At 37.8% G+C, this 16,845-nt stretch overlaps 1 protein-coding gene and 1 long non-coding RNA gene across 6 annotated transcripts in view; one reads left to right on the forward strand and one right to left on the reverse strand.

Annotated features, from left to right (window-relative positions):
• The window catches only part of LOC123510487 (segment polarity protein dishevelled homolog DVL-3-like), a 17,780-nt gene continuing 935 nt past the window's right edge, over positions 1 to 16,845 (reverse strand). The window contains exons 2-15 of one of the 5 annotated variants that reach the window (XM_045265699.1): positions 14,739 to 14,808; positions 13,790 to 13,872; positions 12,641 to 12,714; positions 10,562 to 10,627; positions 8,845 to 8,988; positions 8,347 to 8,587; positions 7,993 to 8,121; positions 7,530 to 7,666; positions 7,293 to 7,376; positions 6,990 to 7,124; positions 6,443 to 6,610; positions 5,851 to 6,075; positions 4,992 to 5,705; positions 1 to 3,959 (exon numbers count right to left, since the gene is read on the reverse strand). In XM_045265699.1, coding sequence (XP_045121634.1) covers positions 5,008 to 5,705; positions 5,851 to 6,075; positions 6,443 to 6,610; positions 6,990 to 7,124; positions 7,293 to 7,376; positions 7,530 to 7,666; positions 7,993 to 8,121; positions 8,347 to 8,587; positions 8,845 to 8,988; positions 10,562 to 10,627; positions 12,641 to 12,714; positions 13,790 to 13,872; positions 14,739 to 14,808 — 2,254 coding nt within the window. In that variant the 3' untranslated portion in view covers positions 1 to 3,959; positions 4,992 to 5,007. Of the gene's footprint in view, positions 3,960 to 4,991; positions 5,706 to 5,850; positions 6,091 to 6,442; positions 6,611 to 6,989; positions 7,125 to 7,292; positions 7,377 to 7,529; positions 7,667 to 7,992; positions 8,122 to 8,346; positions 8,588 to 8,844; positions 8,989 to 10,561; positions 10,628 to 12,640; positions 12,715 to 13,789; positions 13,873 to 14,738; positions 14,809 to 16,845 lie in introns of all 5 variants that reach the window. The other 4 variants (XM_045265702.1, XM_045265698.1, XM_045265700.1 and 1 more) reach the window with 4 other exon arrangements.
• LOC123510492 overlaps positions 13,015 to 16,845 on the forward strand; it is a 16,870-nt gene continuing 13,039 nt past the window's right edge. Inside the window, exon 1 of the long non-coding RNA XR_006676512.1 lies at positions 13,015 to 13,436. This is a non-coding gene — a long non-coding RNA (uncharacterized LOC123510492). The remainder of the gene's footprint in view (positions 13,437 to 16,845) is intronic.

Genomic DNA, 16,845 nt, shown 5'->3' on the forward strand with positions numbered 1-16,845 from the left:
ACATGTTCAAGTATATATTTTGACCTCTATGACTTACAATTATAAGAACCAGAATGGATCCCACGGAGTACAAATCCGAACCGTTATCAACGAAGCACAACAGAAGTAGTCAGACTTGTTTGGGTTGCTCCTCAATGAACAGATAATGTTGAATCCTGCGCCAATTAATAAAAATACATAATACACCTGTACCAGCAAAGCAAGTTGGTTTGTATCTACAGGTCGTCATGGTATTCCACTGACAAGAATTATGCAACACATACTTAAGAGCATTAATGAGTATCCCTGAAGCAGGAGTATGTAAAAGTTAAAAAAATTAACAGTTGTAGAACCTTGAATCCTTGGTTTCCTCCTTAATTTTCCTTCTGCCACTCAACCTGAACCCCTTTCATTCTGTTGTAGCTTAAATTACTTATTTTCTTCTGTATAAAACCATTCATCAATGGGGGCATTTCATGAGACTGTAATTATATGTTTTAAAGTAGACTCTATATATATCCAGCATATATTATGGTCACAGATATGCAGAAGCCATTCTGCAGTAAAGAAGATTCTTTCATACTTTTCTATGTACATAAATACATTTACAAAATGTAAAGGAACAAGACATAAATCACAATAAAATGGCAGAGACAACATACTGAAAACTACCGCTAAGACGAAACTTATTGTCTGGCTGATTGCATCACAGGCTGCAAGCGAAGACACAATGGTACACGGTAAAATTTCATATATTTACAGTATGATATGGTGACTTCCAGCCCTTCAATTAGATGACAAAAGTTCACCCTGAAACATAATCAAAGTTGTGCTTTAAAATTCTCACTACTTGATTAAGAAGCTGCCAATAATTAGATTAATATTAAAAAAGCTCATTATAACTTAACAAATGTAGTACACATAATATAATTAATTAACAGTTAAAGTAACTTGTAAACAGCAAGAAATAGTGATAATAATAGTTTGTGCTATAAACGTCCTTGTCAAGATCTCTGCCACAATTTTGCACAAAAATTAGGAACTCATGAACCACTAGTACTTGTGACGAGTAGCAATTCATAAGCTAGGGCAAACACCTCCTACCAAGGCTACCAAGGAGCAGAGCCTCTGCTTCAACCAACCATTTGGAATTTGCTTGCTCTTTCATTCCTCATTAATATTATTATTGTTACTGCACACAAAATTAATTCTGTATCTAAATTTTGACAATGAAAGTTTTGAAACTTAGGCAAGGCAGTTGTAGAATTGCCACCTATGTAGATATTATCTTTAAACATACTTGTACTTTAATTACAAAACTAAAGAACAAAAACCTTAATAGTAGAGTAGCCCAACAATATTTTTTTGCAAGGGCAAAAACTAATTCTTTTTACTTCAGTGTTATGCTTACTTAACATAATTTAACAAATTCAAACGACTGTCACCATATCATCTTTTTTTTGTTTACTATGAGACTGGGACAACTTGTTCTGTGCTCATTCACTCTTCAACATGGATAGCATCTATGCTAGTATTTTCTTCCCTGAAGCAGGAAACAGTAATGATAAATGAGTAAGAAAGACGAGATCCGTTTTAACATCATCAACCATTCTTGATAAGGCATCTCAAATGAGAAATAGGTAATGAAATGAAAGCAAATGTGAAGATTCAAGTTCAATCATAACAACTGTGCATATATGTTGTGGTGCATGTATGTACACAAAATGATTGAAAAATTACTTAAACCTGAACCAGCAGGTGACATATATCCAGCCTCAGGTAATCTTATGCCTTTGTAGTTTCTGTTTTGCTCCAGAAAAAAAGAAGATACCATACCAATAGTCAAATAGTTGCATAACACAAGAGAACAATTAATCTTAGTTTTACTACTTGACAGTTTTTGGAATAAATAGAGTTCTTTGTTATATAAGCAAGGCAAGTACCAGCCATCATGTACAGGCTGAATGATGGTTCATTTTCCAGGATATCAACTTCTTATTTCACAGGACTTTCAGCTTTTCATCGGGTCTTGGGGAGATATCTCATACATAAGTGGCAATTCTGCTCTACTTGTAATAGATGACAACAGTATACATAATGAATTTATGCCCTATCACCTTTCTTAGACTCATCTTCCAAAAATTACAAATATTATGTACAGAAATGAAAGCACAGTGGTCATTAAGCACTCACACTGCTTAAATGGTGGACTGAACATTTTTTTTGTCATAGATCAACTTGACAATTTCCCTGGCTACTTCATGCATCAAGCAGATTACCAGCACACACCACATATCTAGCATTAATCTGCCACAACCATGTTAGCTTATACTTTTGATGTCATAGCTGCTCGTCCTTTACAACACAAGCCCTATCTTACAGCCCACATGTTAACCAATTAAAGCAATAGTTATGTTGTCGTAACATGAAACAAGGCAACATGTCACAAACAACAATGTCGTATACATTACCATCATTGTGAATGAGAATGAATAACTTGATGTCTTCAGATAAATGTCATTTAACTAAAACTGGCTTGGGTAAGTCTTAACATATTTCCCTTAAAAGTTTCCATACAAGCAATATTTTGCCCTATCAAATGTACTTGCTTCTCTCACAGTCACATGCAATTTACTTTACCATAAAGAAATGTTAACAAGTGCTTGGAACTCAAAGGTTTGCCTGTCAATAAAATCAAGGGTTTCAAAACTATTTTGGTAGCTGCACTTCAATGAGTGTGTCAAGGAAAACACGGACTCACAGCCCACTCCGTGACTACTCACGCTGAGTCTTGATTTTCATGACAAAAATCAGAAGTGTGAATACTTCTTCCCTAGTTTGTGAACACTCAAGTGCCATTTGTTCTCACAAAGAAAACAATTCTGCACCACCAAATTAGCCTTACAAATGTTTCAGTCTTATCAGTATCCACTCCATGAGTCCCCCGATTTATTTTGGCGACCTTGTAATCATTTCTTCCTAAAATAAAGATTTAGGTAATACATTTAAGAGCAGAGAATTAACAATGCACCTTAAAAAAAAGTCAAGAACAATATCTTTACATTTACAAAGTTGCATAATTGGATGTAATTCATTAAGCTACTTTGGGACACCACGTAGTGGTTCTGTTACATTATTGCATAATAACCTTGAATTGACTCTTGAAGCCATTCTTTTTGATGCTTCTTATTAGTAAATTGCACTTAGAGAGCACTAGCCCACCTTTTTTGGCTTTTCATGAGCAGGGAGTTGATGAACAAACTGATGAACTTTGCACATTTACAATTTTTAGCACAGTCACTAATCATGTCAAATGTTACTCAATATACTTCACATTTCCAGTTTACCTTGATTAATATATGTAATGTTGCATGAGTCGTATCACAATATTCTGGTGAAGCTACATTATTCAAGCAAAAAGATTTATGAAGTAGTTGCACTGTCTCCATATCCCCTGTTCAAATGGGCAGAGAGTTCATTGTATAATACTTTCTCCAGATCACTTATGGATACTCACTGACAACGACTAAGCCTCAAGGTATCAATACCACTTAAAGATTATCTTTTCACAATGCACATAATCAAGTATGTGAAGTCTTGTATATAGAGTATATGAGATGTCTTCTGATTTTGCTGGAGAAAGAATCCACAGTCACACTGAGCTGCCGGTGGATAACTGTTGATACACTCATATAAAAATATAGTATATTATTAGGGCTGAGTTATTGTAGTCCCTACCTAAACTCCCTTATGGCACTTTAGCCACTCATCTCGGTCAGGTTCTGAAGCACAACTTGGGGGCAAGGCCTTTGAGAAGCAACATGAAGCAGGTAGTTACATCACTTAGGTTGATAACACTTAGCAGCTTCCACTGAGATTTGACACATTTTTCGCTGAGATTTAAGCTCGCGCTGGGGTCCCTGGCCCTCCTCCATGTGACTAGCTGCGGTCACTGAACTGGTAACCCTGGATGTCCTCCTCTGAAAGAGTACATAAACAGTCAGTACTGAGGATATCATTTGGGGGGTATAAGAATATAAACATAAAGGCATTAAATAAACAACCATTCTGAAGGAATACGTAAATCTTCACAGAATGATGACCATATCAGCAAGAAATGTAATGTTGTGAACAGCACATAAACTTTATCATTAAACCATGAAATTAAATATAAAAGACTTCTGTAACTTTATTATTAAACCATGAAATTAAATATAAAAGAGTTCTGTTCATGGAAGATATTGAAAATCAAGAAGTAGCTATATCAAGAGTACTTAGGTATTTTCTTATCTTTGTATAGTTTCCCATTTAAATGAGATAACTCAAATGTGAGTAAATAATAAATCAACACTAAGCAAATATATACACTAAGACAAAGCAGAAAAATATAAATAAAAATAAAAGTATAAAAAAATCAACAAAGAAAGCAAACAAAACACCACAAAGGGAAACTCAAAACATAGAACAACTTACTTACATAATCTTTTATACCAATAAAGAAATTAACTACAATTTCTAAACTTTAGTTCAGGATTCATACCTTGGGATGATGAACCTTTGCCCCATTTCAATTGGAATTTAACACTAAATTGAATAAAACAAATATATTAATTAATTCAAATATAAAATGATGAATTAGCAATCTTATTTTTAAAAATGCAATTAACAATGCCATTCATAGGCTCAATTGCACATCATTCACTGATTTATTCGTTAACTGAGGTTTAATGTAAATTTGAATGGTGTCGTCTGAAGTTACCAAAACAGACAATGAATCAGGCATTGAAAGGAAAAAGCACAATACTGTGCACAGAGCAATAGTGAGGTGCAATAAATGAAATATCAACAACACAAGTTAATAATTGTGCTTGTGGTAAAAATGTGATCTCTACGACAAAACGTCCTGGAACATTTTGCTGTCCAGTGATGGCACAGACTTAAGCAACCACTTTATAACAAAATGACAGTAAACAGTGAAAGCAAAAGAACTAAACAAGAAGCTAAATACTAACCAAAATTATTAAAGCTTCAAACAGAATCAACAAAAAAGTTGCAGGGGTTATCCATTGCCAGGTTGAAACTGTTGGTACTCGCAGCCAGGTCAGGACTCATCTGCTCCACTAGGCGCGCTGGGGGAGCCGAAGGGTGTGGCTGGCTAGACTGAGGATGAGGGAAGGGAGGAGGAGGATGGGGATGGCTGTGGGGTGGAGGAGGGATACCTGCTGGGTGACCTGGGAGACTGTGGGGCTGGGGAGGGATGCCAGGAGGAGGGTGTGTTGGGTGTGGGGGGTGTGGAGGGTGTGAAGGGTGTGGAGGGTGTGAAGGGTGTGAAGGGTGTGGATGGGTGGTGTTTGGCTGTGACACAGGTGGAATTCCTTTTTGGTGGGAGGGAGGAAGTGGAGGGTGTGAGGCAAACACTTGAGGCACACCTGTGGGGTGCTGAAGAGAGGGGTGAGGCAGGTGGGGCTGCTGGGGTGGCTGAGACAAGGTGGTGGCTGTGGAGCGCTCTGAACCACTAGATCCTCCCCCTGTGCCAATTGTCCCTCCCCCTCCTACACCACCACTACCGCCACCTCCGCCCCCTCCACCGACACTACCACTGCCTGAGCCAGTCCCACCACTCCCTATCCGACGGGCACTGCGCTGGCTTGCTTCGCTGTCACTTCCACTCTGGGCTGGAGAAGCAGATTTTCTCTCCACTTTCTTCTGAGTTCCTCCACTACTACCTGCAAAATTAAAACAACACTTTAAGCTATAAAATTCATATGAGACTAGAGGGATTCTTAATCTTTATCAGAACTCTACAACAAAGCTTCTAGTTGCACATCAACACAACCAATCAAACAACAACCACAAGTCACCAAGTGTTACCTGAGCCACTGTTAGTACTGCCATCTCTATTAAATGCAAAGGATTCATTGGTGTAATTAAATGGCATGGGTGTGAAGCCAGTGGCTGGGGGGACATAAGTGCCAGCATAAGGCATGTGTGGGCCACCCCAGGGGGAAGTGCCTGAGGGTGGGGGCAGAGGGGCGAGGGTGTCTCTGTCGGCCTCGCTCAGAGTGTCGTCCTCGCCCAACTTCAACCCTGCTAAGCCTGTGAGTATCATATCTATTAGAGAGGGAGACAAAGTATAAGTGTATGGCCATATCTTATGTTGCTTCACTACACATGATACACAGCACTATCAAAGCATACCTGAGGTGTGGGCATCAAGTACAGTGATGTTATATACATTCCTTAACCTGCACATTTACTCAAATCATGAAAATCTTTTGCCCAGGAGTGTTGGTGAACTATTTACATGAATTGTTAATTGTCAAAAGCACAGAATCTTCCATAATTCTAGAAGCAGCCACAGAGGATTAGTCACAAACATATCAGCAAATGCTACCTACACCAAGTAATGACAGAAGTAAAAGGAATTTCACCACAACATAACAATCATGCCCAAGGAACTTACTGGCACAAAGGTCACCGAACACATAATAACACTGTTCTGAGAAGTCCTTCTTATTCACGGTGTGTCTAATGTAGCCTGCCTTGAGCATCTGTGCTGCATACTTCCTAGCCTCCCTCCGATCCTGGAAACCATCCACTCTCTGGTGCAGCCAATCCACCACATCCGCACCTGAAAGGCAAACAATAGTGTTATAAGGCACGGTCAATCCGGGCACCACAAACACATTTTCCTCCACCCCTAAATTCACCTGAGCCAAAGATTCTCTAATACCTTAATTATTTTTAAAACAAGTAAATACAAAGCCTTGTATTTCCAGCTCCAGTGGAAAATATATTTTACAATGAAAATAAATGAACTCTTCATAATATAACCATACAAACCAAAATGTACTAGAAATACACTTGTGCAAATACAGACAAAATAAGCATGCAATTATTAGTTAGCAGCTGATATAAAAAAATACCACAATTAATTTCTTGTACAAACATTAAGAAAATATACTGTACATTATTGTTTGCTTTCTCCACAATATATGGAGCCAACTCACCAATGAAAGCATTAGGTATGGTGATTTTGAGCCACATTCGGTCTCTGATTTCTAGACCCGAGTCAGGAGCTGCCATCGTTCTCACTATAGTGTCCATCGGAGTATTGATTGTAAGTTTCATTTCCTCATACGGCCCTGAAGGTGTTAAAAGAAAGGGGTTAGTCATCAATGCTTCCATAAACTTCCATTCCTTTTCACCATTATTTTCATAATCAACATAACCCAATGAAACAAAATAATAGCACATGCAATATATGGATATACACAGATAATGGTCTTGTAATAATCAATGATAATGCTTACTCTCAGACTCTGGGATGCTGGAGGTGATGGAGGAGCTGGTGGAGGTGAGGGTGCTGACCGAGGGAGGGCGGCCAGGGAACTCACCTGAAAAGATAAACAAATACTCAGTTCTTGCATAACCCAACAACTCAACAAATTATCCAAAGAAAAATAACACTAATAACACTAGAGACAATACAAGGACTTTACCTATGCCTTTTACACTCCCCCAGCAACAGGTCTCCCTGACACACCCACCTGGCAGTCCCCGGCACGCCTGTGTGTGGGCCACCCAGGCACCAGGGTCTATGGGTCGTACAGGCTCAGTTCGAGGTATGGTGAAGTAACCTTTCGGATTTGGATCCCAACACTTTGCTACCACAAGCTTAATAGGCCTGTATGGAAATTCAGAATGTTAGGATTCAGCTGGCCAACAGTAATAAAACAAGTAAAAAGTAATGAAGTGATAAAAAGCAAAGTAATGTAACGCCCAAGAATCTTTAAGTTTTGTTGTGAGTACCTAATTCATTGAGTTCAAAGTATGATCATTGGAAGAAAATAAAAATATACTTCAAAATATGATTATAGATAGGAAACTTTGTATGTATCAGACAGAATAAAAATTGAGTACTAATATACATCCATTACACACAAGCTGGGGAAAAAAAATATACATCCACAAAGACAACACATGAAAGACACACAAGTTGAAAATACTCACCCAGGTTTTTGAACAACTTCCCTCAGCACCCTAACAGCCTCATCATTACTCATATTTTCAAAGTTAATATCATTGACCTGCAATATCATATCCCCTGGTTCAATGCGACCATCCAGGGCCACAGCTCCTCTGAAAAGGTCATCAATCTATTAGGCACACTGACTTCATCAATACCTCACCAGCAAAATCAGTCACTTTAAAATATTATGGTCATCTCCAACTACAAAAACAAATCAGACACTGCAATAAAATTCAAAATGAGATATAAAACTGAGAAGCAGCCCATTCAGCACATACATTTATTTCCTTTAAGGTCAAGCACCGTCAATAATCCTCAACTCTGTATGGCCTCACCCTTTCATTATGGATCCCACATAAATGCCCCCGTCTCCTCCTTTGCTGGATTGCCCTACAATGGAAATGCCCAAGAAGTTGACTGTGTCCATGTTGAGAGTAACAGTAATGATGTTTAGGGACATGGTGGAGTCAGTGATGGAGGAGATGGAGGAGGTGCGGGACATGGCGGGCTGCAGACGGTGGCGCCGCTGCTTTTTCCGCCTGTGTCGCGCATGCAGCCTTGACACACTACTGCTTCCTGGAGCGAAAAAAAAAGACAAGTTTAGAGAGGAAGATAGGGGACCATCATATGCTTGTATTATTTTCTTATACTCTTAACTCTTGTAATGATACTGAGATGAATAAAAAACGTTAAATATTCTGATGATATAATTTTCATTTTGATTTCTAAATATGAAAAATATAATATAGAGTGGTTTTCAACAATGAATTCATATTCTCCATCATTATCACTGTGTAGCTCTTGACTTTGTAGGCAGGGTGTGTAGTAGTTACCTGTGGTGGTGGCAGTGATGCGACTGGATGCATCATCATCAGAATCAAAGAAGCTGGTTGACTCAAGGTCTGAGCTGATCATGGAGGAGGACTCGTAACCATGATGTCGAGGCACACGTGTTCCATGACCATTGATTCGCATTGCTGCAAATTAATGCAAACACTCCATTACAATAAACGACAATGATGACATGGGGAGGTAAAATCTTCAAAACTATCCAGCATCCCATTGTCAAACTATTTCCATTCAAAGAACTACAGTACTAACTCCATTTAAAAACAACAGAATACAGGAGAAATTCTCATCATGGCCTAAACATTAAAATTTTTTTGTAACTTACATATTTACTTTAAAGATATTGATCAGACTGAAAGGGACTCCACTACTGACAAAGATATAATTGATACAACCTAATCTTTCCTGAAGTGATGGATAATATGCATGCTAGATAAAAACATCACTAACGGGACATAAGGGAGTAAATTAACAACAATATAGTAAATAAGTTTTGTCTGATAAATTCTGTGCTTGTCTTAATATGAAGAAGCCAAGCATAATAAAAAATAAACAAATAAAAAAACAGGCATTTAAAGCCAAATGCAGGAATCCCCAAGAATGAGAAACATTTCAGGTGTATTTGCAGCAACACAGGGATGCACAATTTTGCTCTTTAAGCCTCACCTATTCTGATTCGACAACTCCTGGCTAAAACTACTATACCAAAGTACCATAACACACTTAACACTCTTTATATGTGAATAAAGCCTAGATATTTATAGAAAGAGCAGAAAAGATACAATTATGCATTCTTGTCATTACAGATGACACCTTCATTTCATATGAATGATTGTTGAAGTTAACCTGTACATTTCATTGAAAGGCCTTGAATGCCATACTCCCAAAAAGAATTACCCATACGTACTATAGTGGAATTGTAGTCTTACTTCTACAAGGCAAGCCATTTAAGAGAAGGGGAAGCAGATAACATGTGAAGGAAAGACTGTTTATGAATCAGGTGAAGTGCAACAATAAGCAAGACACGGCAAGTAATAATTCTTTCACATTTCTCTCAGCTGTTGTAGAAATTCTAAAATACCACTAATAAATTCAATATCAGTAGATAATTCTGCAATTTTTTTCATATTTCTCATATGTTTCTTAAACCAGGAGATGCCCATATTGTACATTTACTTGCGATATTCTAGTTACTCAGTAAATCCACTACTAGATATCATCTAAATTTAAGCCTGATAAAGAAAATACTGCCACAGCAAAATATTGGCATTATAAATATATACATTTCCTTCAAAAAGAACGGAAAGGCTATTAACAAATGCTTTTCAATACCTCTCTCACTCTACAGAATTCATGATTAATAACTATTTAACTACATAAAGTTCAGAAAACACTTCAAAGACTTTGTACACACTAGACTAGCACCAATCAACAGGACAAAACAGAGTAACCTCCCAGGGAAGCAAAGGGGACTGATGCATAAAAATCCAGGGAACCAATAGAAGCTAGAGAGGACAGCAACGACAAGCAGACTGCAGCGATCCTAGCAGTACAGTGTTAATGGTACACTGACGAAGCACATTTAAGTAACATTTTAGTAACATGTCTGTAGAGAATGTATATATAAATAAAGCCCAGCCAAGGTAAGTAATTAGGTATATAATCTTTGCCACCAATGTCTTTAGGTGAAAGAATACTTACGATCCACACAGTGTCGATCATTGTACTTATCATACTTATGGTGTCGCGAACTTCTGTGGTGCCGCTCTAAAAATAAAAAATCAACAAAACATACTGTAACTAAGGCACTGAAAGCACAGGTGATAGGTACAGCATCACCTGCGTCTGTCTCACTCCACACAGCTCCTCACTATCACCACAAGCAACACTATGTACAGGGATTGGAATAAACAGAATTGAACTATAAAAAAAATGCTAAACTACAGCAAAAAATAATGTGCACTCTAGCTATCACTGCAGGGCAAGCACAACAGTAACTCCTCATGCAAAGCAGGTCTACTTCTAGGGCACTGTTTGTCATTACCTAATAGTGATGCTTTGAACAGCTACTTTGTGAGGCGAGAGTACATATATCATATTGAAATATTTGACAGAATATACATACAATGTCTAGAATAAATGTATTCTGCCAATATCAATGTTATTTTTCTGTGATGGATGCAATCATCTCAAACTCACTGAACATTAGTAAAACATCACTGTAATTAGTTTTTCCTGGAAAATAATTATTTAAATCCTTTGATGTCAAAGATCAAAGACAATGGTCTTGCATCATTATATCCTACACTATATCATAAAAAATAGGTAAATTTTGATATATTTTGTGTCCATTCAATGTTTTTTATATGCAAGATCTATTCACAAATACAAGGTGGGATTACCCAACAGATTATGCAGATTTACATAACTGAGTAACAAGAACAACTGTGCATCTGACACATGACAAAGTGAATGAAGAGATCAGGTGGTGACCTTCACCCCTGGTGCTCCCAGTGACCTATCCCCATCCAGCACACAAGACAGCCATACCTTCAGAGGCTGTCCCTTCACAACTTGTGGCTTATTTGTTTGTTTGTTTTATCACAGTTAAATATAGACCAGTTTTCACCAAACTGAAACCTGCTTCACTCTGAAGTGAGGTAAGTGGTAGAGGAAGCACAAGCTGTGATCTCAGCTCACAGATTAAGGGGCAAGTGTCAGATGTGTCAGCCATGGGAGCATTATCACTGTCAACCTTTTCAGTCTGAGGTGCATTGTGACTCTAAGCTAGACATGTACTCCATGTCCTCTACCATGTACACCCATGGGAGCACTCCAATCCATTATTCATATTCAACTCTTTCAGTTCTCACACATCCCTACACGGTAAAGATTGCGTCTGCACAGCCTCATCATAACCAGCTTCAATACTTCACATACCTGCTGTGGATCTTATTTACTCCAGTTACTATCAAGGCATTTTCATTATGAATAAGATAACAAACAAGGAGGGTATACAGATTAGAGTACTTATTCACACAGCAATGCCATTTATGCCTTTTTTTTTTTTCTTGATAATGGTTGGATACAAGAGCAAATAGTGCATGTTTTTCCTTCAGTGAAAAGGTGGCATTTGCAGGAGAAAACAACAGTTACTTTCCCTGCAGCAACTTTTAATTGGAAGCTTATTTATTAGTTTTCCTTGTAGCATCTAATAATATCCATCTGGATACAGGGAAGGACAACATATTTATTACTTGCAGGCTGGTAAGAATCACTGATCTTCCCAACAGTATCAATTTCCTTGTAAATATAGTAACAATAATATGCCTTTCTAAAATAGCACCAAATCATTAAACACAAATTGCATTAAGCAATTTTCTTTGTACATGGATACATTACACGTGAAAGTGATGAGGAACATCTGATCAGCAATATCTATTTTCTTACTTATTTCTCATTAGAAAGCACCAAAGTCATCACACCTGAATGATACAAGATGACATATGAAGTTTTGTAAATCTGTACATCTGTGGTATGAGGGGGAGCTATTGGCTACAGATTGTGTTTACATAAATCACTTCAAGGTGGATAAAATTTCTTTTTCTAATTACAAGGGATATAATTTACATAACATGCTATGACCACATCAATGTATGTATGATTTAGTCAAGTACTTGGACCATGATCACTGCACAAACTTATCTTTCCTGTCAGTGGGAGATTTAGCATTTGGAGCAACACAGCACACGAGGCCCACCAGGAGGCTTTCACACTCACCTCTCCGTGTGGAGATGACGCTCTCTGTTTCTGTACAAGTAGAGTCTTCAAGCTGACTGGTAGTTTCTCCATGACTGCAAAATATTAAGTAAACAAATAAAATGTACATCCTTAAATAACTTTTACCTGCAGCTTCAGTTTTAGAAATCCTGATAAATGCTGGATTTGCTTACTTGCATTATTCATTTTCTAAGAGCAATTTTCAAGAGCCTTTACAAAGCTAGTCTCAAATATAACATGCATTTTTTTTTTATTTTAATCTTCTTACACTGACTACATAAGTTCCAAAAATATCTAATCTGACTGTACAAAAAACAATGTGAATTTCAGATGCACTGATAACCCATCTTACCATGTCTCCAGGAACAGAAATTGGACTTATTCACTTATTCACACACACGTACGTCACACAATTACCACAATAATCTAAATCCCAGATATTTAAAGTGAACTTATCTCCTTCATTATAAAGCTAACTGCATGACTCACTATCTCCATTACACCTTCTGACACAGTGACTATAATCATCTGGTATTTGCTTAACCGATACTGACTAATCAAATGCTGTCAGGGAAAGGTAAACTTACAACTGAGTGCTACACAGGAAATGGCTCATATCATAACTGAGTATCTTGACACATCAATCCTTAGGAGTTTGCAGTTGAGGGATGAGGTTGAGGAATAATGGTGAGGATATATGTGAGAGAGAGAGAGAGAGAGAGAGAGAGAGAGAGAGAGAGAGAGAGAGAGAGAGAGAGAGAGAGAGAGAGAGAGAGAGAGAGAGAGAGAGAGAGAGGTGAAGGGGGGTGAAAGGGAAAGAGACAGGATAGAAAATTAAAGTGGAACTGGAGAAATAGGTAAAGATAAAGATGAAGAGAAAAGAAGAGAAAAAACTGGGGAAAATAGGTGAAAGATAAGAAATAGATGGAAAAAAAAAGTAAAACCAAAGGAGAAAAAGGGAAGGTAAGTGAAATTAGTAAGAGGAAAGAGATGAAAAAAAAAAAAAAAAAAGGTTAAGGAAGCAAAAACAGAAAGAATAGGATACAGAGGAACACAAGGATATGAGTCAAGCTGGTGTCTCAACAAGTAAAGCCAAGATAAACCATCAGATCAGAGGAGAGAAAACTGAAGATAAAAAGCCACACTCACTGATAAGGGGGCGGCCTTCCTCCCTCCACCTCAGCACACTGTGACACATTGTCTGATACAACGCTACTGTCCGCTGACACTATCTGTAATGGAAATAATACAGTTTTACTAATACACATCTTATTTAGAGAGTCATGAGCCTCCACGCTGAATAGCTACCTTATAATATTGTACAGTGTCGATCTAATCCATTGGCTACTCTCTGGTACATCCTCAAGGGCAATGCAAGGATTGAGAAGCCACCTGCACCTGTCCAAACTCCTCATCCTTATCTCCTGATGTTCTATCACCTTACAAGACTTTTCTCACTCTCTCAAACATGGTGTCACTGTTCTCTGCTCATACTCCTTACATACACTTCACCTTTGTACATCGCAGTTTTTTTCTTTACATTCATCCATTCAACTTCTCTGAAATACTTTAAGACTCTTCTCCATTCATACAAGATCATCCTCTTACATCCTAAGCTTCTATATTCTTTTAATAGATCTCATAAATTTTCTCTTCTCAGCTAGTGTTCATATTGATTTATTCTTCAAATGGATATATATAATTCCTTGGTATCATTGAGTTATGTAAGCACTGCACCACAAGTAGCAGCAATTACACTCATCATATTATGTAACTTCTAATTATCAAATTTAAGAAGAAAACATCAAGTTACATATCACAAGGACACCAACTTTCCAATGACTTGTCAAACTTAATAAAACTGGTCTGGTGCAAGTCTGAAGTATAATTTTGATCACTTAAGAAGATAATGATTAACAGCAAAAGGAATGGTCAAGCAGTATATACTTTGTGGTGGCTGTATTTTCATTGCCACTCATAACATCATCCAAGGTTACTCTAATAAAGAAAAGAATGATACTAGCAGTCAAAGAGGCAATTTACAGTGAATAGGAATATAAAGTAAGGATAACAGAAAGCTGAACACTGCAGGACTCACCCAGGACACGACACGGCCATTGAAACACGGCAGCGGCGCATCATCATCTATAATTTCTTCCTTGACAACCCTGCATGGATGAAAAATAGAGGCATTACTAAATATCATAAGACATTATTCATTACTGTATCTTCAAAGTTATTGTATGAAAACTTAAGTTACTCCTGAACAAAAATCTGCAGAAGGTTGAGACTAAGCAGGGAGGAAATGCCACAACAAAGAGAGAGATACTCTGCTGCCCTTCAGGTAAATATCTGGAGGGGACATGGCAGCAGAGATATGCATAGATAGATGGAACAGCTTTGTATAGTTAAAACAAGAGAGATATTGTTGAGAATTCGTATTCATACTAGGACCTAATCATTCCCTTGCTAAGACAACCATTTAGAATGGCTGGTCATGATAAGTAAAGTGCAAGCTATGCCTTATGCAGTCTATACTCCTTTCTCTCATGTTACATAACCACATTATCATTACTTGACTTCATCAATGCTGAAAACAGGTTGGAAGCTTACATAGGTTGGCCTCTGTCATATGATGGCAGGTTGCCAAGCCACACAAGTTACATGTGACTCATCTGTCAAGTCCTTTATCCTCTTACTCTCTTCTCAGAACCCCATCCCATGCCTTTCATCGTCTACAGGATGACACATATTCTAGCATGTTTACTGTTGTGGTCCAGCAGTGAAGGCAACACACCCACCAAACCTGTATGTTCTGTGGTGACTCAATACAGCAGTGTGTGTGATTCCCACAACCTTAATCCTGACCACTGACATGATAATGGCTAATTTCTGGTTAATTTCTGAATAACATAATATTAACAGCATCCAACTCTCCTACTTTAATACATTCCCTTCATGATACAGGAAGTCACAAAACAAAGCAAAATTATTGTTTAACTAATTTCCACGAGTTACTATGATAAAGTTTGCAGCTACAGCCAACCTTCGATTTACATTTTCCTACAGTGTAAAACATCACATCTCTATCCACCTATTCTTGCATCTAGACCCATTTGGTAGAGAAGAAAGTTTGCATTTAACCAGTAACAACTCATCCATACTGCTAGGAACCAACAGAAGAAGTAACCAACAGAAACAGAAGCAGAAACACAGAACTATTAAAATTGCATCCAGTATCTGCAGCTCTAAATCTACATCTATATTTCATTGTGTCTGTTAGCTCCTATTTTTTTTATGTAAGAGGGAAAGACTGGCTAAGGGCAACATCAACAAAAAAGGCCCACTCAGTCACCAGTCCCCTTAGTGCCAAAAGAATTTGCCAAAAGACAGGGATAAATGTTTTGAAACCTCCCTCTTAAATTAAGTCAAGTCATAGGAAGTTAGAAATACAGACTCAGGCAGGAAGCTCCAGAGTTTACCATGAATGATTGAGAGTACTGGTTAAGGGAATATTGCTATGTTAGTTATGCATGACTAAAATGCAACCACAATGCTAAGCTTTTACAACGTGTTCACATAAAGCTGAGTGTTAGACATCAACACATGCATAAACCTTAGTTACTGTATCTATGCATGCTTGTTCCTAAGAGCTCCTCCCAGCACCTGCTTTGACAAGTCTCCTCATACCTTTATCATAACAAACTCTAGTCCTGGTTCTCTCATAAACTCCATTGATCACACATGTAATTAACACAACAGCATAATAACAACACCTCCAATACAGAACACAAGCAACACCCTCAAAACAAATTTATCAACCAACCCTCTTTCCATCTAATTAACTTGGCAATGAACATTTTTAACAATTTACTTCACTGTCTCACTTTCACCATTGAATATATGTACACAGAACACAAATAAATCTAGTTTTTATAGGTACTAGCTTAAATATCTTGGTTTTAACACTGGATATCATGAAAAACTAGAAGGTATGTGCTAAAGCCTCTCCTGTCACTATCTAATTAGCCAACTCACTAAGACAGGCACAAGACAGCTGTAAGGCACCAATAACCATCACCTCACCAAGAATCACACTTCAACACCCACTCCACCTCTTTACAAGCACAACTATAACATTTACAGGAGTTGTGATCTGGTGCATTCATGACTCTAGGTTCTTCAATCTGTCTCTTGGGAACACC

The sequence above is a fragment of the Portunus trituberculatus genome, chromosome 29 (genome assembly GCF_017591435.1).
Source record: "Portunus trituberculatus isolate SZX2019 chromosome 29, ASM1759143v1, whole genome shotgun sequence".
NCBI lineage: Eukaryota > Metazoa > Arthropoda > Malacostraca > Decapoda > Portunidae > Portunus > Portunus trituberculatus.